Raw genomic sequence first — 22,473 nt, 5'->3', positions numbered from 1 at the left:
GGGGGTTTCCTTGGGGTTGTCTGTGTTTTCCAGGGTAGCATGCAGGGGGGGGGACTCAGTGTCCCCGGGTGTGACTGGTTTAACGAGGGGAGGGGAGAGGGAGTCTGTTGGGACACAGGACCGGAGAGGGAATCGGGACCCCGGCCGGTGGCCTGGAGGATGGAGACCCCAGCGACTGGTGACCTGGGGACCCGGAGACCCAGCTCAGGAGTCACAGCCGGGTCTGGCCAGTGGGGCAATGGGCTGCGGGGAGAGGACCCCAGTGCCCTGACCAGCCGGTTCCAGCCAGAGCGGGGCTGAGAGGAGAGGAGACCCAGGCCCCCCGTTTACAGCCCTGTTTCCCTGGAGAGAAGCCAATGGACAGAGGGGGCTTGGGGCCGGGGGTATCGGAGGCCCAGCTGGGAAGCAGGGGGGCTCGGGGCTGGAGAGGGGGAGCAGGCAGAGCCCCCCTGGCTGCAGGGGGACTGGGATGTGCTGGGCTGAGGGAGGCCAGGCCTGAGGCCAGAGAGTTTCCTGTGCTGGGTTCAACCCCCAATAAACCCTCCTGTGTTACGCTGGCTGAGAGTCGCTCCGGGCTAGAGACAGGGTGGGGGGGGGCATCATTTCCTCAGGGTGTGGAGGCCCCAGGAGCCCAGAGTGAGGGGTCTCCTGGAGGGGGCCCACAGCACAGACAGACGTGCTCAGGCTCAGAGAGGTGGGGCTCCAGGAGGTGGAGGTGTTTAACCCCCGAGAGAGAGTGAACCCCGAGAGGGGCTGGCACACTGAAGGAGGCTTCCCCCACAGACCGCACAGGGCCGAGGGTGGGCACGATCTGTGAGTCCGTGACAGCTGGGGTTCCAGCTGGAGGGCCCGGCTTGGAGGTGTGCACCTCGCCTCCCCCGTATGGCCAGGCCCAGGCACCCAAAGGTGAGGAGCCAGAGGGGGTTGCCAACTTTCTGACCAAACAAAAGTGAACACCCTTGCCCTGCCCCCTCCCTCCCTGGCTCTCTTCCACCCTCACTCCGCTCATTTTCACCTGGCTGGGGAGGGTCCCTTTTCAACAGTTGAAAACTGGACACCTGGCAATCCTCCGGGCCTTCCCACAGCCATTCTGGCTCACTCGGGTCCCCTTTTCCAGCCATTCTCCCCAACCCCAGGGCAAGGAATTGGCTGGTTTTTAAAGGAAAGCTGCAATTCCCACCTAATGCATCACCTGGCTCCAGCAGCTGGGGGCTTAGGAAAAACACCGTATTTCACGAGACTCCTTCTAAAACACTGGCTGGCAGCGTACCACATACCCGAGTCCCTGGGGCCATGGATTAGCAGGCAGGCCTGAGCCGAGGGCCCGGAGTATGGGTCATCGTGTGCCCTCTGGGCCAAGCCAGCAGCTGCTCCTCCCCCTAGAGCTGCTGGGAACGCGGGAGGAAGACTCCCCGGCCCCACCACTCCAGCCAGCCCGCCAGTCAGGCTCTCCAGGGCTGCCCAGAGAGGGGGGCAAACGGGGCAGTTTGCCTCGGGCCCCGCAGGGGCCCCACAAGAATATCAGAGGCTCCCCCCCACCTCCATCTTCCCCCATGCCCCAGCGCCTCAGCATGCCGCATCCCGGAGCCGCCCTGGGCAGAGCTAAAGCGGCCTGAGCTCCTCCCGCTCGGAGCCGCGTGGTAAGGGGGCAGGGCTGCGAGCTGCAGCCGAGCGGCGGGAGCTCAGGTCCCCCCAGAGCTACGCCGCTGCAGTGCTATCCAGGGCCACTCCTGAACGCAGTGCACTGAGGCTCCGGGAGAGGGGGGAGGTGGGGGTAAGCTGGCCAGGGGGGTTGGATAAGGGGCAGGGAGTCCCGAGGACAGTCAGGGGGCAGAGGTTCTTGGGGGCAGGGCGGTCAGGGGATGGGGAATGGGGGGTTGGATCGTGGGCATTCCGAGGGTCTGTCAGGACTTGGCTGGGGGGTCGGGGCAGTCAGGGGACAGGGAGCAGGGGGGGTTCATGGGGAGTGGGGTCCCAGGGTGGTGGTTGGGGGCCATCTCGGGGGGCGGTGAGGGGACAAGGAGCAGGATGGGTCGGAGATTCCGAGGGGGGACGGACAGCCGGGGGGCAGGAAGTGGGTGGGGGTCGATAGGGGGCAGGGCCAGGCTGTTTGGGAGGCACAGCCTTCCCTACCCTAAAGCTCATTCAGCAGTTTGAGGCTTGCAGAAGAGCCAAGCTGTTAGCTTTTCCATTAGGGCTCCCATCCTTTTCACTTCTCTAATGCCAAATCATAGTCTACATTTAATTTCAGTGCCCTAGGGAGATTCATGTCGGGGGAGGGTAGCTTCATTTCAAATTAGCCACTTTAGATTAACAGTAATAGTGCCAGGAGAGCCATGGGGGAGGGATCACATGAGAAGGGCAATATCATACACCACCTGCCTCCTTCCCAACCCTACCAAGGGAGACCCCCCCTCCCCTGCGTTCCCCGAGGCTTCAGAGGGGTTAATTCAGTGATTCTCAAACTTTTGTACTGGTGACCCCTTTCACGTAGCAAACCTCTGAGTGTGACCCCCCCATAAATTAAAACCACTTTTTTTATGTTTAACACTATTATAAATGCTGGAGGCAAAGCGGGGTTTGAGGTGGAGGCTGACAGCTCGCGACCCCCAGTAATAACCTTGTGACCCCCTGAGGGGTCCCGAGCCCCAGTTTGAGACCCTTGGGTTAATTTAATTTCAGCACCCTGTGTCCATTCACATGCAGGTGCTATTTTGAGCATTTCAGTTTTCACTACATAGGCTCATCCCAGATTCTGGAACAAGGTCAAATGCTCAGTTCGTGGAGTACGTACATAAGCTCTACTAAAGACAAACCCACAGTAACCGTCTCCAGTTTGTGAGGGACCCCATGGAGCCAGTCTCTAGGAAACAGATACATTCATGGAGGTTAAGTCCATTAATGGCTATTAGTCAGGATGGGTGAGGAATGGTGTCCCTAGCCTCTGTCCATCAGAGCGTGGAGATGGATGGCAGGGCAGAGATCACTTGATCATTACCTGTTGGGTTCTCTCCCTCTGGGGCACCTGGCATTGGCCACTGTCGGTAGACAGGATACTGGGCTGGATGGACCTTTGGTTTGACCCAGCATGGCCATTCTTATGTTCTAACCTAAATGAACCCAAAGTTATGGAGACAGATACGAGTCAAGGAAACCAGCAGAGTTTCAGAAACCTGGAAAAATCTCTGACTGGATGGGCTCAGGCGTTTGGTCACAAGCTGAGGTGGTTCAAAAGTTTTGGATTTTTTTAAGCAGAATTTTTGTATTGGTTCTTTAAACAATCAAACGCAGCAAGCAGCAAATATTTGACCACACACTTCTGAACTCCCAAACCATGTTCAGGTTTTGGCAGGCTAATTTCAGCTTTTCAATTAAAAAAACCACAACAAATTTTGAAGGAAAGCAGACATTGTCTGTGATTTTTTCTGCTTTTTAAAACCCCTAGTTTTCAATCCAAAAAAAGTTTTTGATGGAAAATATGTGTCCAACCCTTTTAATGAGCTTTAGTGCCTTTTAGCACTAGCTGATGCTGAGAACCTGTGATACCTTGTAAAAGTGACTTGAAAAGAAGTTCTCAAACCTGGGTTTGTGCTGAGATGCGGAAGGTTTTTAAATGTTTATTTTTCCCAGGGCTGCACAGGGGGCAAGTGGGGGGGTCTCCACGAGAATACAGTATTCTATAGCATTGCAACTTTTTTTATGGAAGGGGCCCTGGAAATTGCTTTGCCCCAGATCCCCTAAATCCTCTGGGTGGCCCTGAGGCTCTCTGCATGCCACCCATGGATGGGGAGTGCCTGCCAGCCCACTGCAGCTGGGAGCTGCTGGGCCACTCAGCAGGCAGAGCTGGGCAAGGGACCGACCTTGGCAGCCATTGCTGGGTCTGGCAGCCAGGCTGCCACCAGCGTTGTTGGGTTGGGGAGAGGAAGCCACCCCCCGCATCCCACAGGGCAGGGAGGAGGGGCACCATGACCCACTCCCCCATCTGAGCTCTGCTGGGGCCGCCTCCTGCCAGGAGCCCCAGCCTGCCTGGGAAAGGCCACTGAGCCCACAGGAGGGGTCTAGCCAGCCCAAAGAGGAGCAGTGTGGGCTCTTCCCCAGCCCAGCCTGGCTCCTGGGGGAGGAAACCCTGCCCCCCGCCCAGGGAAGTAGGGGACATGCAGAAGGCTGCCTAGGGGCCAGGGCTGCCCTGATGCAGCACTGGGTTGAGTCCCAAGGGGCTGGGCTGGGCTGGGTGTCCCCTGCCCCCCCACCCCTAGTGCAGCTCAGATCACCTTATGGACCCCACCAAGGCTGATCCGGGCCCACGGAGCCCAAGACAGTTTGCTGCCTGTATGATCCTATCTGGTCTGGGACCACTCTGGCCCTTGGTGGGGAGCTGGGGTTGCTCCACGGCCACATTCCCAGCATCACATACCCAGGGGCAGGGAGGAGGTCGGAGGAGTGGCTCCTGTGTGAGGGCTGGGCCAGACCAGGAGGGCTTTACGCCGGCACAGCCCCACCGAGGGTAAAACCGCGAGGCAGGTGCTCCGGGTTGGGCCAGGCGCGAGATCCTCCCGGAGAAGTGAGCAGCCATGGTGATGAGAGGTCAGGAGAGCTCGTCTGTCCGGCCCTGAACAGGGTTTGCCTCTGCAGGGAGATCAGTAGATTCCAGCTCTGTGTCGCTTTCTTTTCCTCTCCCACCCAGAGGCAGCGTGGCATTTCCCGTGGCACTCAGAGCCTAAGAGCAGGCGCCTTGCACTCCAGATCTAGGGTGTGCATTCTATTGCCCTTCAGAGTCAGGGAGTGTGAGCTCTGCACTAGTGCAACGACGGGCAGGCATGTGAAGGCGGCACTAGTGCATCGAAGGGCCGGCGTGTGAACCCTGCACTAGTGCATCGAAGGGCTGGCGTGTGAACCCTGCACTAGTGCATCGAAGGGCTGGGCTGTGAACCCTGCACTAGTGCATCGAAGGGCCTGCGTGTGAACCCTGCTCTAGTGTATCGAAGGGCCAGCGTGTGAACCCTGCACTAATGCATCGAAGGGCTGGGGTGTGAACCCTGCACTAGTGCATCGAAGGGCCGGCGTGTGAACCCTGCACTAGTGCATCGAAGGGCCGGCGTGTGAACCCTGCACTAGTGCATCGAAGGGCCGGCGTGTGAACCCTGCACTAGTGCATCGAAGGGCTGGGCTGTGAACCCTGCACTAGTGCATCGAAGGGCCGGCGTGTGAACCCTGCACTCGTGCATCAAAGGGCGGCGTGTGAACCCTGCACTAGTGCATCGAAGGGCCGGCGTGTGAACCCTGCTCTAGTGTATCGAAGGGCCGGGGTGTGAACCCTGCACTAGTGCATCGAAGGGCCGGCGTGTGAACCCTGCTCTAGTGTATCGAAGGGCCGGCGTGTGAACTCTGCACTAGTGCATCGAAGGGCCGGGGTGTGAACCCTGCACTAGTGCATCGAAGGGCCGGCGTGTGAACCATGCTCTAGTGCATCGAAGGGCCTGCATGTGAACCCTGCTCTAGTGCATCGAAGGGCTGGCGTGTGAACCCTGCACTAGTGCATCGAAGGGCCAGCGTGTGAACCCTGCACTAGTGCATCGAAGGGCCAGCGTGTGAAGGCGGCACTAGTGCATCGAAGGGCCGGCGTGTGAACACAAGCCCTGTGCAGTTACTGCAGGGTGGATCCTGCAGCACTCAGGGCCTGGGAATTGTGGGAATCACAGTGGGGGGACCTTGATGCTAGGGAGCCCAGGGAGCCTGGGCTCTGAGACAGTGAGTCCTTGCACTGGTGGGCCAGGCCCAGGGCTCCCCAGCCCCAGTGGGTCGGTCTGTGTCCAGGGCTGAGAGCACCAGCGAGGGGAGTTGCAGAGTCAGCAGACCTGCCCCAGGAAATGCTAGAAACCGACTGTCAGGTGGCTGGAGGACCAGCTGCGCTGACTCCGCACTTTCCCACCAGGCTGTGGTTGGTAGCAGGGAGCCGTGGGGGGTGGAAATGAAGCAGGACCCAGAGGGACGAAGGGGGAGGGGAATAAGCCCAGCGCTGTGCTTGGCCCAGCTCCTGGGGTCCTGGCCAGTGGGGAGCAGGCCAGGCTTCCAGCCAGCTCCTCGGCTGGCCCCAGGCAGTGGGCAGGTGGGGTTGGAACAGAACCAGCCCAGGCCCAACCTCCAGCCTAGTGCCCTGTCTCTGACTGTGGCCAGGGCCAGGTGCTTCAGGGGCAATGAACAGAACAGGGCAATTATCATGTGATCCATCCCCTGTCCAGTCCCAGCGTCTGGCAGTCAGAGCTTAGGGACACCCAGAACGGGGGGTTGTGACCCTGCCCATCCTGGCTAACAGCCATTGCTGGACCATCCTCCAGAAACTTCTCTAGTTCTTCTTTGAACCCAGTTATAGTTTTCGCCTTCACAACTTCCTCTGGCAAGGAGTGTGGGGGAGTCAGGTCCTGCACCCTCTTCCTGGGATTCACCGGGACTCTCAGCCAGCCAGTAACACAGAAGGTTTATTGGACAGTAGGAACGCAGGCTACAGCAGAGCTTGTAGACAGAACCAGGACCTCTCAGTCAAGTCCTTTTAGGGGGCCAGGGATCTTAGACCCCAGTCTTGGGGTTCCTGTATTCCACCACCCAGCACAAAACTGAAACCAAAACCCCTCCAGCCGCTTTCCTCCTCTTCCCAGCTCCACCTCTCGCCTTTGTCCAATTTCTCAGACAAAGGTGTCACCTGGGCCCACCTCCTTCCTGGCTCAGGTTACAGGTTCAGGTATCGTCCCTCAAATAAAGTCATCCCCTGCTCTCCCATCCCCGATGCAGACAGTCTCAGTAAACTAGTCAACATTCACTTTACATTTATCAACATGGAATTTCAGTCATCCAGTCACCCAGTTTTGCGAGATCCTTTTGTAGCTCTTCACAGTCTGCCAAGGACTTAACTATCTTGAGCAGTTTTGTATCATCTGCAAATGTTGCGAGCTCCCTGTTTTACCTGTTTCCTATGTGGAATAGGACTGGGCCCAGTACAGACTATGTGGAATAGGATTGGGTCCAGTACAGATCCCTGGGGGACACCACTATTTCCCTCTCTCCAGTCTGAAAACTGACCAGTTATTCCTGCCCTTGTTTCCTGTCATTTACCAGTTACCAATCCCTGAGAGAACCTTCCCTCTTAGCCCATGACTGCTTAGTTTCCTTAAGAGCCATCAGGGACCTTGTCACAGGCTTTCTAAAAGTCCAAGTACCCTTTAGTCACTGGATCCCCCTTGTCCACATTTGTTGAGCCCTCAGAGAATTCGAAGGGCTCGCTAAGGCCTGATCTCCCTTCCAAACGCCGAGTTCATTCTGCCCCGAGGTATGTTTGGGGAGTGGGATGCTCCGCCCACGACCCGCGGCTAGAAGTGGGACCCCCAGTCAGCCAATGAGCGGCTCTACCTGCCTCTCCCTGGGGGATGGGAGGAGGTATTTGAAGCAGACCAGCTCTCCAGCCCCCAACAGAGTCCCCCTCCACGGGAGAGGTCTTCTTCTGCACACACACGGGCTTGCTTCAGCACCTCTTGTGCACAGGGGAGATGGGGCAGCAGGAAACCTTGCCAGGGACTGGCTGCAGCTCTGTGTGCTGCTGGCCAACTCGTGCTTGCAGTTGGATTCATCTCGCATGCAGCAGGTGGGGTCTCGGGCTTCCCGCCCCCCGGGGGAAAGGATCCCCCAGCCTGGTCCATCCGCCTGCCAAGCTGCTTTCCCTGATCTTCAGAAGGAACGTCTCCCTGCTCAGGTTCATGCTGCTACTCCCACTTAGTCCCCTTGTCCCGTGCTAACGCTAGTGGGGTGCAGCCAGCTCTCACCCCCCCCCCCCCCCGTGCTCCTCTGGCCAAGCTGCAGGCTTAGCTCCTTTCGTGTCGCCTCACAAGTCAATTGCTCCAGACCCTCGATCTGACCCCTGCCAGCTGCTCCCTGAGGGGCCCAGGACTAAGACACTGCTAGCCAGGGACCCCCAGCACGCCGTTATGACACTGGTTTCCAGGGAGTAGCTGAGAAAAGCCTCTCGCCTGGGCATGCCGATCACAGATGCCCCGAGCCCCCAGAGGGGACTAACCAGCGCGCCCTCCCCCGCCCCAGGACTATGGGCCTCCCAAAGTGCTGCACCTCCACCCTGGACATATGGTCCCAGAGAAGGAGACGGGGAGCACCAGGCAGCCCCCAGGGCCAGGGGGCCAAAGCCAGTCCTGGGGCGACAGGGCTGGAGGCCAGATAGACCCTGGCCTGGCAGGTTTTGTTCTCGCCTTTGACATTATTGATATAAGCTGGGACCATATAGAACATGGTTGCAATGAAGGTCCTGTAGTGGCACCAAATCCTTATGGAAAAGGGGGTCATATAAGGTGTCTAAGACCAGATTCTGGGTTGCTGGTTATGATTATGCTGTCTGTCTGTATCATTGTGTAGTTGAAGTTACGAGTATTGGCTCTAGACTGTCTGTATTTCAAATTTGTGCTGTGCTTCTGGGAAACATCCCAGACAAGTTGGGGTTAGCTCTGCCTAGCCTGCTTGATGGCCCATTAAGGACCATCAGCTACACAATTAACCCATGGAGAGAAGGCAGATACGCCTTGTGACTCAGCAAAGTGCAGGGACTTGCCCATGTGACTCCAGACTCCATTTTGCTGTAATTTTCCACAGTAAGAACAAAGAAGTGTTCTTACACCTGGAAAAAGCCTATGTAAGCAGAGTCAGGATGAGCTCTACCCTGACATCTGGTGGAAAGAATTTCAGAGAGTGTATTTGCATAGGCACGCCCACCCTATCCCAGACTGCCGAGCTGTGGGACTGCTTGGTGACAGAAATGACTCACCCTCAGTTGGGCGGTACTGGCTAGACAGGGACATGGGTTCCAAAACCCAGTAGAATTGAGAGAGGCTGGGGACAGGTATCTGTGCCTGGTGGGGCAGTTGCCTTGTGGAGCCAGAAGCACCGGTTGCACCCCCTCCTCTCTCCATTGTGGAATGTCAGAGTTGATTTTTTATTCCCTCAAGAATTTAAATACAGGTGACTGAGCTGAGCTCACTTTGGGCTAATGGTGCACTAGCACTGGGGCTCCCCCACTAAGACCTGAGATCACTAAGAGTTGAACTCACTAAAGAGCTGAAATCACTGAGCTGAGAGCACTGAGTATGGTGCTAGCTAGTGGGGGAGCCTGAAGCTACACTGTGGAACAGAGCTGCTGGCGGAGTGGAGCAGTTTCTGAGGATGGCTGGAGGAGCAGAGTGGAGCGGCTGGTAGAGCAGAGCAGTTCGTGGAGAAGGTGGAAGCAGAACCCACGGAGAGGCAGGGCAGTTGGCCCCGGACCACGTAAGGTGCCCCTTTCTACCCAGGCTGGGGGGAGGGACCTCTACAGATAAACTCTTGAACTCTGGGGTGGCATTGACCAGAGACTTTTGGGTTGTTGGACTTTAGGGTGATTGGACTTAAAACCCTAAGGGGAAAAGGAAATTGCCAAACATACCTGGGAGTGGGGTTTTTTTTTTGTTTATGGTTTGTGTTATAACCCTGTTTGTGGTGTTTCTCCCATGGGATGCCGCATTGATTCCTTCCTTTATTAAAAAGATTTTGCTGCACTCAGACTCCATACTTGCGAGAGGGGAAGTATTGCCTCCTAGAGGCGCCCAGGGGGGTGTGGTATGTGAGTGTCCCAGGTCACTGGGTGGGGGCTCGAGCCGGTTATGCATTGTGTTACTGAAACGGAACCCCTGGATACTGAACCCGGCCCTTGTGCTGCCAGCTCAGAGGGCAGAAGGGTTACACCTATATAAGGCAAATGCCTCATCTCCTTCTTGCCTTCAGTCCTGCTTTTTACCTCTGGAGGGACTTTGCTACAAACTGAAGCTCTGCACAAAGGACTGATGACCCATCCCAGCGGGGGATGTTCTCCAGAGACTTGATTTGAACCTGCAGTTTACTCCATCCCTGCTACAAGCCTGAACTAAGAACTTTGCCATCACTGTATGGAATTGATTCCATTTAACCAATTCTAGCTCCCATCTCTATCTTTTTCCTTTTATGAATAAACCTTTAGATTTTAGATTCTAAAGGGCTGGCAACAGTGCGATTTGTAAGATCTGATGTGTATATTGACCTGGCTCTGGGGCTTGGTCCTCTGGGATCGAGAGAACCGTTTTCTTTTACCGGGGTGTTGGTTTTCATAACCATTCATCCCCAGGACAAGTGGCACTGGTAGTGATATTGGGAGAGTGGAGTGTCTAAGGAAATTGCTTGTATGACTTGTGGTTAGCCAGTGGGGTGAAACCAAAGTCCTCTTTGTCTGGCTGGTTTGGTTTGCCTTAGAGGTGGAGAAACCCCAGCCTAGGGCTGTAACTGCCCTGTTTGAGCAATTGGTCCAGAATGGGCACTTTCAGTTGGGCCCCGCCAGAACCACATTGTCACACTGCCCTGCCTGAGTGGCTCCTCACCCAGTGAATGATAAAGACGCAGGCTCGGAGCGCTGACTCTGACCTTTACTAGCCACTGCCTGCCACAGGCCTGGCGGATCCCAGCTTGCTGAGGGCTCCCAGTGGCCACCATCACAGGAGGACACACACGACCGACTCCATCTCGTCAGGAGCAGACTCGATCTCAGCAAGCGCTGACTTGAGGTCGCTGAGCGTGAACTCGCTCTCGTCCGGCACCAACCCGCCCCCCGCAGCTCCAGGATTGCCCCCCATCTTCTGTACCTCGGCCATCCTCTCCTCTCCCTCCTTCGCGTTGTCTCCCCCGCCAGGGCTCTCTGCTCCCTTCGCTCTGCTCTGAGGCGCCAGGGCAGCGCCTGCCTCCTCACTGGCCCCGTTGCGGGCCCTCCGCGCGCTGCCCCGTCTCTTCTTGGAGCCGCGGGCGTCCACTCGGTGCTGCCCCACGTCCTCCAGCTCCGACAGGCTGTAGGCCATGGCCCGGTGCAGATCTTTGTCTTCCTCTTCGGGGAGCACGTAGGAGGAGGCCGTGCTCTGGGGGCGCTGCGGGGTGGGGGAGTCAGATGCAGAGCTCAGGATGTCGTGCTGTTCCTGGCGGTGCAGCCCCACCTGAGGCTCCACGTTTTTGGCTACATCTGTAAGAAAAGCACCCCGAACCAGAGTCATGGGAGAGGGACCCAGCTGGAGCGTCCCTGGGACCCTGGGCCAGCCCCCCAGCCAGGGAAGCAGGGGCCCAGGTTCAGTCTCCAGACGGGCCTCAGCTCCTTGCCCCAGGGTGGCGTTGCAGAGTGTGGTTGGAGGGATCCACAGCCCCGGAGAATGAATTTCTCTGTGCTCAGATGGGCACAGCGTGGGCAAGCAGAGCTCCCCACACACAGCCCCCGCCCAGCACCGCCCACCCACCCTCCAGCTGGGGCTATTCCTTGAGGCCCCTCTGCTGACACTGCCGCTAAGGGCCAGTTAGCCCCAGGAGCGAGGGACCCTGTCCCCCAGGGCCTGACCTGCGGCCCCAGCTCAGCCAGCAGCCGAGGGGAGATTGCCTGTCTGTCAGCATCAGAGTGGGGAGGCAGCGTCAGGGACCGTGTCCCAGGAGTTCTGTCTCTGCGACGGGCTCTCTCCTCTCCCCCAGATGCTCGCAACGCCCGTCTGCTCACCCAGCACTGGGGGGCCAGCCCGGGCTACTTACTGAACTGCTCTGGGTCCCAGTTTTCTGCACCATGCAGTGTCTCCGTTCCAGGCAGACTTCCCCCCAGTCTACCTGGTAATTGCACCGGCTAGGGCAGGCACACAGCGTGGCCTCACAACCTTTACCGGCCCTGCAAACCCCCAGCCAGAGGCCCAGCAGCTCTGCTCCTCACCATTCACCTCTGTCGCTTTCAGCTCTCCATCCTCCTCGATTTCCACCCGCTCCTGGCCGTTCTCGACGACCCTGGGGAACAGAGCGGGGGCTGCTGTTCAAGAGGAGACGAGCATTTCTGTCACTGATATTACCACTGTGATGCAACCGCAACAACTCGCACAAAGTGTCTCATGGCCGGTGTCAATGGAAACGTTAGGATCTATCGAGTGCCATTATCCTGGTGAAATCCACGTATCAGCTTTGTGATGAAAACGGGCTGTGTCTTTGTGTCTCCAGCTGGTGTTCTGTTCCTGGGTGATGCCCCCAGATGGGTTTAGAGCAGGGCCAGACAGCTGTGTGTTCATGGCCCATCAAGGACACTCAGCTCACAACAGGCCATTGAAGAAACTCATCCCGCCCAGCAAGCCTCAGAGGGAAGATGGGCAGTGGTGGCCTCTGGGAGTCAGCAAGCCACGTAAGGGATGTGATCTGCTCATGTGACCCTGGACTCCATCTTGGGCCAGTAACTGGAGTTCTGGGCTTTGTTTGGGACAGTAACTTTCCACCCACACGGCAAAGGATATAAAAGACACCGGAGACATCTCCATGTTGCCTCTTTCCTGCCCATGTTCTCTGGACTGTGGATTTACAGCTCAAAGGAGCATCGTGAACGTGGACCGAGGACCTGCCAATCTTTGGGAAGGTGCCAGAGAGCCTTTGCAGGCCAGCCGTCTGCTCCATCCCTGCTACAGCCTGTCTAAGGACTTTGTCATCATGTGTCCGTATATGATCTATTACCCACTTGTAACTCTCTGCTTTTCTTTCACGACTAAACCGTTTGCTAGCTCCCTAAGGATGGGCTGGCAGGGTGATACGTGGGTAAAAGCGGAGATTCATACTGGCCTGGGGGTAAGTGGCTAGAACCTAATGGGGGAAATGGGTTTTCAGTCACCCCTCAGTGCACGAGACCGGGTTGTCTGGCTGGGGGCCGAGGGCTGGAGTGCCTCGAGGGAACTAGGTCTGGCTTCGGCTGACCAGTGTGGGGCAGCCGAGGCCTTTCCGTTCTGGCCTGGTGCATCTAGTTATAGAGCAAACCACCAGCTCTGGGGAGTGCTTTGTGCAGCCTGCCCTGAGCGTGGCATTGTCAGTGTGGTGCGTCCCACGCACCCGGGCACAGAGTGTTTGGGTCCAGGAGAGAGGAAACTCACTCCTTCTCCCCATTTCCCACACACATGCACCCCCCCCACATGGCCCCTGTGACGTTATTGATATAAACTGAGACCATGTAGAACATGGTTGCAACCAGGGTCCTGTAGTGGCACCAAATCTTATATAAAGGGGGTCATATAAGATGTTTAAGACCAGGTTATGGGTTGCTGGTTATGATTATGCTGTCTGTATTTCAAATTTGTGCTGTGTTTCTGAGAAACATCCCAGACAAGTTGGTGTTAGCTCTGCCTGGCCTGCTTGATGGCCCATTAAGGACCATTAGCTACACAACTGACCCACTGAGAGAAGGCAGATACACCTTATAACTCAGGCCATGTCTACATCTACAATTTTGCAGCGCTGGTTGTTACAGCTGTATTAGTACAGCTGTATAGGGCCAGCGCTGCAGAGTGGCCACACTTACAGCAACCAGCGCTGCAAGTGGTGTTAGATGTGGCCACACTGCAGCGCTGTTGGGCGGCTTCAAGGGGGGTTCAGGGAACGCGAGAGCAAACCGGGAAAGGAGACCAGCTTCGCCGCGGTTTGCTCTCGCGTTCCCGGAACCACCCAGCAAACCTCAGGGAAGGAGACCTGCTTGTTCGGGGAACGCGAGAGCAAACCGGGAAAGGAGACCAGCTTCGCTGCGGTTTGCTCTCGCGTTCCCCGAACCACCCTGCAAACCGCAGGGAAGGAGACCTGCTTGCTCGGGGGTTCGGGGAACAAGAGAGCAAACCGGGAAAGGAGACCAGCTTCGCCGCGAACAAGAGAGCAAACCGGGAAAGGAGACCAGCTTTGCCGCGGTTTGCTCTCGCGTTCCCCGAACCACCCTGCAAACCTCAGGGAAGGAGACCTGCTTGCTCGGGGTTCGGGGAACGCGAGAGCAAGCCGGGGAAGGAGACCAGCTTCGCCGCGGTTTGCTCTCGCGTTCCCCGAACCACCCTGCAAACCTCAGGGAAGGAGACCTGCTTGCTCGGGGTTCAGGGAACGCGAGAGCAAGCCGGGGAAGGAGACCAGCTTGATTACCAGAGGCTTCCTCAGGTATGCTGGGATACCTGCTTATTCCACGGAGGTCAAGAAAAGCGCTGGTAAGTGTCTATACTTGATTACCAGCGCTGGTGATCCAGCGCTGGATCCTCTACACCCGAGACAAAACGGGAGTACGGCCAGCGCTGCAAACAGGGAGTTGCAGCGCTGGTGGTGCCCTGCAGATGTGTACACCTCCTAAGTTGCAGCGCTGTAACTCCCTCACCAGCGCTGCAACTTTGTGATGTAGACAAGCCCTCAGCAAAGTATGCAAGGACTTGCCCATGTGACTCCAGACTCCATTTTGCTGTAACTTTCCACAGTAAGAACAAAGAGGTTCTTACATCTGGAAGAGCCTATATAACGCTGATGCCTCATCTCCATCTTGTCTTCAATCCTGCTTCTTACCTCTGGAGGGACTTTGCTACAAACTGAAGCTCTGAACAAAGGACTGAATGACCCATCCCAGCGGGGGATGTTCTCCAGAGACTTGATTTGAACCTGCAGTTTATTCCATCACTGCTACAAGCCTGAACTAAGAACTTTGCCATCACTGTATGGAATTGATTCCATTTAACCAATTCTAGCTCTCATCTCTACCTTTTTCCCTTTATGAATAAACTTTTAGATTTTAGATTCTAAAGGATTGGCAACAGCGAGATTTGTGGGTAAGATCAGATGTGCATATTGACCTGGGTCTGGGGCTTGATTCTTTGGGATTGAGAGAACCGTTTTCTTTTACCGAGGTGTTGGTTTTCATAACCATTCATCCCCAGGACGGGCGGCACTGGTGGTGATACTGGGAGACTGGAGTGTCTAAGGAAATTGCTTGTGTGATTTGTGATTAACCAGTGAGGTGATACCGAAGTCCTTTTTGTCTGGCTGGTTTGGTTTGCCTTAGAGGTGGAAAAACCCCAGCCTAGGGCTGTAACTGCCCTGTTTAAGCAATTGGTCCTGAATTGGCACCTCAGTTGGGTCCCGCCAGAACTGCATCATCACGGCCCTCATTCCGCTCTAAGAGACCCCACGCACCCCCTCCCCTGCCCTGCACACCGTTCACTTGTACCTTGCCACAGGCCCCTGGGATCCCAGCTTCTCTGAGCAAGTTAGCACATTGCTTGGAAGGCTCCCCCGTGCCACAGGCAGTGGGAATCCCAAGGAAAGGAAAACCAGCCATCCCTGCCCACACATTCAGCATGCAGGGATGCTGCTGCCACCCGGGCACCCAGCACTGCCTCCCACCTCCCAGAGTGTGCAGCTGTGAGCAGCCAGTGCCCCATGCCCCAGGGCAGGTCACACGTTCCTTCCCTTCCCCAGCCCTGCTAAGCGTGAGACAATGGCACTGGGAATGGATCCAGAGTTGGGGTCATTTGTGTGACTCCAGGGATTGCTGGGCTCACCCTCGGCCCGCAGGAGCTCAGCTCAGGTGCACTCCTGAGAGGGGGCAGGGAGCCCCTGCTGAAAGCAGGACACCAGTCTGGCTGGCCCCATGGAGGGCTCTGGCATGGGCGGGGAGACACAGGTCTGGCTGGCCCCATGGAGTCAGGCGGGTGGGAGGGACACCAAACTCAGGGGGGCATGAAGGGCTCTGGCATGGCAGGAGGTGGGGCACCCGCCTGGCTTGCCCCATGATATGGTCCCCTGGAGCAGCTGCTGTGTTGCTGGGAGACAGGCTGGTTTGGCCATTGGCCAGTCCACAATGGCCCATCCCTACCTCTTCGTGGTGATGCGTTTGCCATTGACGAAGGTGGTGGAGGTGGAAACCGAGCGGAAGCCGATTCCGGGGCTGGTGCCGGGGCTGAAGGACGAGGAGAAGAAATCTGAAAAACAAGGTGACAACCTCACAGCAGGAGCCCCCAGCCTGGGCCAGGCCCTGGGGAGCCCTGGGGGATCGCAGGGGGTCCCTTGGCCAGGCGTGAGAGGGTGACGGGGCAGTGATGGGGCAGCCAGAGGATACACTGCAGGGCGGGTGTGAAACTCGGATAGGAAATGTCTGTCCAGGATTCGCAGGGCGGGACTGTCCCTGAGTCGCCGGAGTCCAGGGGAGGAGGTTTGGGCCAGGCCGGGCAGGGGAGCCGGAGCCGAGGGGAGGAGGTTTGGGCCGGGCAGGGGAGATGGAGCCGAGGGGAGGAGGTTTGGGCCGGGCCGGACAGGGGAGCTGGAGCCGAGGGGAGGAGGTTTGGGCCGGACAGGGGAGCTGGAGCCGAGGGGAGGAGGTTTGGGCCAAGCCGGGCAGGGGAGATGGAGCCGAGAGGAGGAGGTTTGGGCCGGGCCGGGCAGGGGAGATGGAGCCGAGGGGAGGAGGTTTGGGCCGGGCAGGGGAGCTGGAGCCGAGGGGAGGAGGTTTGGGCCAAGCCGGGCAGGGGAGATGGAGCCGAGAGGAGGAGGTTTGGGCCGGGCCGGGCAGGGGAGATGGAGCCGAGGGGAGGAGGTTTGGGCCGGGCAGGGGAGCTGGAGCTGAGGGGAGGAGGTTTGGGCCAAACCGGGCAGGGGAGCCAGAGCTGGGGCCGAGGGGAGGAGGTTTGGGCTGGGCCGGGCAGGGGAGATGGAGCTGACAGGAGGAGGTTTGGTCCAGGCCGGGCAGGGGAGATGGAGCCGAGGGGAGGAGGTTTGGGCTGGGCCGGGCAGGGGAGATGGAGCTGACAGGAGGAGGTTTGGGCTGGGCCGGGCAAAGGAGATGGAGCTGAGAGGAGGAGGTTTGGGCTGGGCCGGGCAGGGGAGATGGAGCCGAGGGGAGGAGGTTTGGGCCGGGCCGGGCAGGGGAGATGGAGCTGACGGGAGGAGGTTTGGGCCGGGCCGGGCAGGGGAGATGGAGCCGAGGGGAGGAGGTTTGGTCCGGGCCGGGCAGGGGAGATGGAGCCGAGGGGAGGAGGTTTGGGCTGGGCCGGGCAGGGGAGATGGAGCCGAGGGGAGGAGGTTTGGGCTGGGCCGGGCCGGGCAGGGGAGATGGAGCTGACAGGAGGAGGTTTGGGCTGGGCCGGGCAGGGGAGATGGAGCCGAGGGGAGGAGGTTTGGGCTGGGCCGGGCAGGGGAGATGGAGCCGAGGGGAGGAGGTTTGGGCCGGGCCGGGCAGGGGAGATGGAGCCGAGGGGAGGAGGTTTGGGCTGGGCCGGGCAGGGGAGATGGAGCCGAGGGGAGGAGGTTTGGGCTGGGCTGGGCAGGGGAGCTGAAGCCAAGGGGAGGAGGTTTGGGCTGGGCCGGGCAGGGGAGATGGAGCTGACGGGAGGAGGTTTGGGCCGGGCCGGGCAGGGGAGATGGAGCCGAGGGGAGGAGGTTTGGTCCGGGCCGGGCAGGGGAGATGGAGCCGAGGGGAGGAGGTTTGGTCCGGGCCGGGCAGGGGAGATGGAGCCGAGGGGAGAAGGTTTGGGCTGGGCCGGGCAGGGGAGATGGAGCCGAGGGTAGGAGGTTTGGGCTGGGCCGGGCAGGGGAATGGCGCTAGATGTGCAGCGCCCAGACAGGGCCAGGGCTCAGGGGAAGGACGGGGGGAGAAATGGGTGCGACTAGGGACAATGGGGCTGGGTACAATTTGGAGCCAGAGGAAGAATCTGTGGCGACCAGGAGCCCGAAGCTGGTCTGCCGGCAGCCCCCGCACTTACCTGACTGCTCTGGGAAGGCGTAGGAGCAGAAGGAGTAGGCAACAGAGGGGCCCCCCTGCCCGTGGCCCCGCGGGCCTCCAGCGTGCAGATCTGAGAACAGGCCCACGTCATCTGGAAAGCAGGACGTGGGTGGGTAAGTGCAGCCCGGTAGGTAATGGGAAGGGCAGCGGGAGGGGTCACCACCACTTGGGGGCTCTCCGGGGGGGCTGTGATGGGAGCACAGCCTGGAACTCAGCCCCCACCCTGCCAAGGACAGACGCTACAGAGCCACCCAAACCCGTAGCATGCAGCTGCTGGGCCGCCTGCTGCAGGCCACCCGCCAGCCCTGGGGTTCCTGTCCCCCGTCCATGGAGAGCCCAGGCTTTGTGGGGCAGGGGCCTTGCCCCTGCACTCTTGAAGATTTGGGGCTGTATCAGCACTAGCATCACCCTGCAGCAGGGCATGAGCCAGGCAGGGCCGGGAGGTGGCAGCAATGGGGTGAGCGGAGCAGGCTGGTGCAGGGGGTCATTTCATTCTGGGATTGCAAGGCCAGAGGGACCGTCGCCCAACCCCCTGCATAGCCCAGAGATGCCTGTGTCCCACCCACTGCTCCTCACGGGTTACAGCGTCTCCTGGATTGAAGACACTGAGCCAGGCCCCTGGGTGAGCTGGGCCCAGAGCTAATTCCCTGCATGGTTTGCACCTTCCTTGCTAGTCTGAATCTGGCTCGCTTCACCCCCAGCCAGGGGATCTCTCTCTGCCTTCGTGGGCAGGACCACAGCAGCCTCTGATAGCCAGGGTGACCAGATGTCCCGATTTTATAGGGACAGTTCCAATATTTGGGGCTTTTCCTTATATAGGCACCAATTACCCCCTGTCCTGATTCTTCACACTGCTGTCCGGTCACCCTACGATAGCGCAGCTCTTGGTCCCATGTAGGTACTTCTCTTCCAGCCACTCGAGGGGCTGTTCAGAGTCACTGATGGCGTGAAAACTAAGGTCCATTCTGGTCTCCAGGACCATCAGATCTTCTGTCTGGTGCTAATTCACAGGGGAGCTGGGCTCTTCTCCCCTGCCCCCCAGAATCCAAGCCAGCTGGGAGCTGGGTCTGTCAGAGCCCTCCCTGCTCAGCTCCAAGCCCCGCTTGTCCTGCAGCTCTCTGGTCTGTACCGTTCAGGGCTGGCTTGCAGCCACACGGTGTGCCAGCGGGGGCCTGCAGCCCAGAGATAGCCCTCAGCAAGAGGGACTGGTAAGGCAGATGGAGACACACCCTGCACTGTGGGGCCAGGGGCTGATACTGACACTGGCTGAGAGAGAGGGTAAAGCAGCCCTGCCAGGCACAGCCCACACGCACAAGGCTGCGAATGGCTCTGACGCTGCACAGGGCCCCTGGGTTACGTCCTGGAGCCCTTGGCGAGGTTATTCCATGGACGTTCTGAGGGCAGGAGCGGGTACGAAGCTGAGCCTGCTCCAGGAGGACTCTGGGCACAAGGCATGGGCTGAGAACTGGATGCCAAAGCCGTGTTTGTCTGCGTCTCTGGGACGTGGCTGAGGGGCAGGTTCGGGGAGTGCCGAGAGGCGTTACTGCTGGCTTGGGGTGGGGAGAAGGGGCCTGCTCCTGAGAAGGGAATGGGGCAGGGGAAGGAGATGGCCATGGATTGATTTAGTTGGGAATTGGTCCTGCTTTGAGCAGTGGGTTGGACTAGATACCTCCTGAGTCCCTTCTAACCCTGAGATTCTATGATTCTGTGATGTCTCCAGGGTGGGGGGGCGTGTTTAGGAGGGGGCAGGATCTGGCTGCCTGAAATCTCTCAGCTCACAATGATTTGCTGGCTAATTACTTCCCAGCGTGGTGGCATTTATCTAGGATGACGTACAGAACAGCACAGACAGGAACAAAGCAAGGGCCCTGCCTGGAGGCGCTTCTAATGTGATCTGCACAAGGAGGAAAGAGCATCGGCTCAGAGGGGGGACGGGTGGAGGGACCACACTGGGAAGGGGTGAAACAAGGGGAAGTGCTGAATGTTTGTATGGGGCTTTGGGGGGCGATCAGAGGCTGCAAGCATCCCACTGGGGCTACAGGGAACGTACGAGCCCCAGACTGAGCTGTGACCGGGGTCCGGGGCTCTGCGGTGGAGCATGAGCCCTGTCTCCTGTCTCTCTGTACCGGAGCCCGATCTCGCCAATGACCGACAGCAATGGTCCCTGGGGGGCTCTGACACAGGCCCTCAGCACCGAGGGGCGGGAGAGTTCCTGAGCCAGGCCTTTCTGCCTGGTTTGGTGCTGGACCGAAGCCATGAGTCACCGGGAGCCTGGCAGGGTGAAATCTCAGGTGGGAGGGTGTCAAACCCACTTCTGTGGAGAGTCCAGTCACCCCCGGCTCGCCCAAGGGGGCGTGACGCTCGCGGCCGGCCCAAGGCGAGATCCCATCGGGGTGAAGGGAAGAGCTCCCCCTCTTGCTGCTCCAGTCGTGCTCCCAGACCAGGTTGTATTGCAGCTGACTGGACCTGCACAGGCAGGGTGTCAGGCCCCGGCTCACTCTCCCAGGGCCATGGGTCATGGGGACGGCTTGGCCCACCTCACCTCAGGAGGATGCCAGACTGGGCTAATGCTCACCAAAGAAGTCAGCGAAAGGATCTCGTCCCCCAAAGAACTCTCTGAAGACCTCATCTGCGCCGCGGAAGGTGAAGGTGAAGCCCGGAGCTCCGGCACCACCCCGGGGATCCCCAGTCCCTGGGGAAAAAGCAGACGCTGGCCACTACAAACCTGCCTTCCCAGGGAAGGAGAACAGGAGGTCATTGGGGATGGGCAAGGCTGGGATCCCCAGAGCTCTGTAGCCAGAAGGTGTAGCCTAAAGGATTAACCTGCTTGCTTGCATATATAGACCCTTTCTTATCACTTAAGTGTTTGATTTACTGTAATAGGTTTATAGATTTATGTTGAAAATAAGCTTGGCTGTAATGTGAGGGACCTACAGGCCAAACCCTGTATGTTAAGCTAAGGGAAGGTTAGTATATCTGTATCTAGGGCCTCTCCTATCCTGCCTGGCCCCTGAGCTCACGGCTTGCCCCTGCCTTGCTGTCCCCCCTCCCACGCAGCCTCACCTCTCTGCGCCGCCAGCATTCTGGCCCGCCACTGCTGCCGGGCAGCGCAGCAGCGTGGCTGGCTCTGGCATAGTAAGGGGGCAGGGAGCAGGGGTCCCGGGGGGGGCAGTCAGGGGACAGAGAGCAGAGAGGGTGAATAGGCGTAGGAACCCCAGGGGACCTGTCAGGGGGCAGGGATGTGGATAGGGGTCGGGGCAGTCAGGGAGCAGGGGGGTTGGATAGGGGTGGGGTCCCAGAGGGGGCCGTTAGGGGCGAGGGGTCCTGGGAGGAGGCAGTCAGGGGATGAGGAGCAGGGGGGGTGGATGGGTCAGGGGTTCTGAGGGGGGCAGTCAGGGGGCTGGGAGGGGGCAGATAGGGGGCAGGGGCCAGACTTCTCTACCCGGCCCTCCATACAGTTTTGAAACCCTGATGTGACCCTCAGGCCAAAAAGTTTGCCCACCCCTGGTCTAAGACCTTTTATCTAGACAAAAAGACAATGGAAGAATAGGATAGGGTTGCGTTTTTGTTTTCAGTTTTGTACCCACAGACTTAACAGGTGCACCACAAGGAAAGAACCGAAATGACTAAAGAACCAAAATAAACTTGCGTGTGTATGTCCATGTCATCAATGAGCACAAGCTCACTAGTCTGTGGGGTGAGTGTACCCTAACATTTCTGTGGGTGAGAAATGACATTTGGGCAGAGGAGGAAGGATTTCCGGCACTTGTGCCCTATAAAAGAGGTGACCCGTCTCGCTAGAATCTGTCTGTCTATCCCCACACACACCCTCTATCTATCTATCTATCTATCTATCTATCTATCCCCACACACCCCCTCTATCTATCTATCTATCTATCTATCTATCTATCCATCTATCCTCAGACACCCCCTCTATCTATCTATCTATCCATCCTCAGACACCCCCTCTATCTATCTATCTATCTATCTATCCTCAGACACCCCCTCTATCTATCTATCTATCTATCCATCTATCCTCAGACACCCCCTCTATCTATCTATCTATCTATCTATCTATCCCTACACACCCTATCTATCTATCTATCTATCTATCTATCTATCTATCCTCAGACACCCCCTCTATCTATCTATCTATCTATCTATCCTCAGACACCCCCTCTATCTATCTATCTATCTATCCTCAGACACCCCCTCTATCTATCTATCTATCTATCTATCCTCAGACACCCCCTCTATCTATCTATCCCCACACACACCCTCTATCTATCTATCCCTATCCCTCCCATCTATCTATCTCCACACACACCCTCTATCTATCTATCTATCCTCAAGGACTACTAACTACGAGAAGGCCGTACTCATTTTCTTTTCAAACTTTAAGTTCCAAGGGGACTACGCTAAGCTTGGTTTCTCTAAACTTTTTAGTTTTGTATATTAAGTTTTAAGTTTAAGTTAGTTAAGTAAACTGTAAGTTCGCTCCGATAGCTCTTAGCTCCAGTTTCTTCTAAGCTCTGCACCTCTCACTCAAGAACTGAGAAACCTGAGCCACCAGAGGCGAGGCCCTGTGTCTTTCTCCACCAGGTTATCAAGAAAGGGCGTGAGTATATTAACCGGAGCTTTGTAGCACACAATACTGTATTACCATATGTATCTTTTGAACAGCAGTAATGCAATTGTAACTTTGTAACTCTGATTATTTTACCATTTAATTACTATTTCATTGATTTTAATAAAAAGTCTCTACGGCTCTATCTGTCTCAGTGTGAGCTTCCTGGCACACCCCCGAGGGTCTTTTGTAAATTCTGTGGATCCCGATTCGGGACAAGAACTTTTATCTT

At 57.7% G+C, this 22,473-nt stretch overlaps 1 protein-coding gene across 1 annotated transcript in view; it reads right to left on the bottom strand.

Annotated features, from left to right (window-relative positions):
- Positions 1-10,457: 10,457 nt before the first annotated feature.
- LOC115659871 (dnaJ homolog subfamily B member 2-like) overlaps positions 10,458-22,473 on the bottom strand; it is a 47,614-nt gene continuing 35,598 nt past the window's right edge. Inside the window, exons 7-11 of the mRNA XM_030580601.1 lie at positions 20,190-20,306; positions 17,595-17,705; positions 15,713-15,818; positions 11,786-11,856; positions 10,458-11,062 (exon numbers count right to left, since the gene is read on the bottom strand). Coding sequence (XP_030436461.1) covers positions 10,545-11,062; positions 11,786-11,856; positions 15,713-15,818; positions 17,595-17,705; positions 20,190-20,306 — 923 coding nt within the window. The 3' untranslated portion in view covers positions 10,458-10,544. The remainder of the gene's footprint in view (positions 11,063-11,785; positions 11,857-15,712; positions 15,819-17,594; positions 17,706-20,189; positions 20,307-22,473) is intronic.

Source organism: Gopherus evgoodei, chromosome 11 (assembly GCF_007399415.2).
Source record: "Gopherus evgoodei ecotype Sinaloan lineage chromosome 11, rGopEvg1_v1.p, whole genome shotgun sequence".
Taxonomy (NCBI): Eukaryota; Metazoa; Chordata; order Testudines; family Testudinidae; genus Gopherus; species Gopherus evgoodei.
This window is presented reverse-complemented; position numbering and strand designations above follow the sequence as displayed.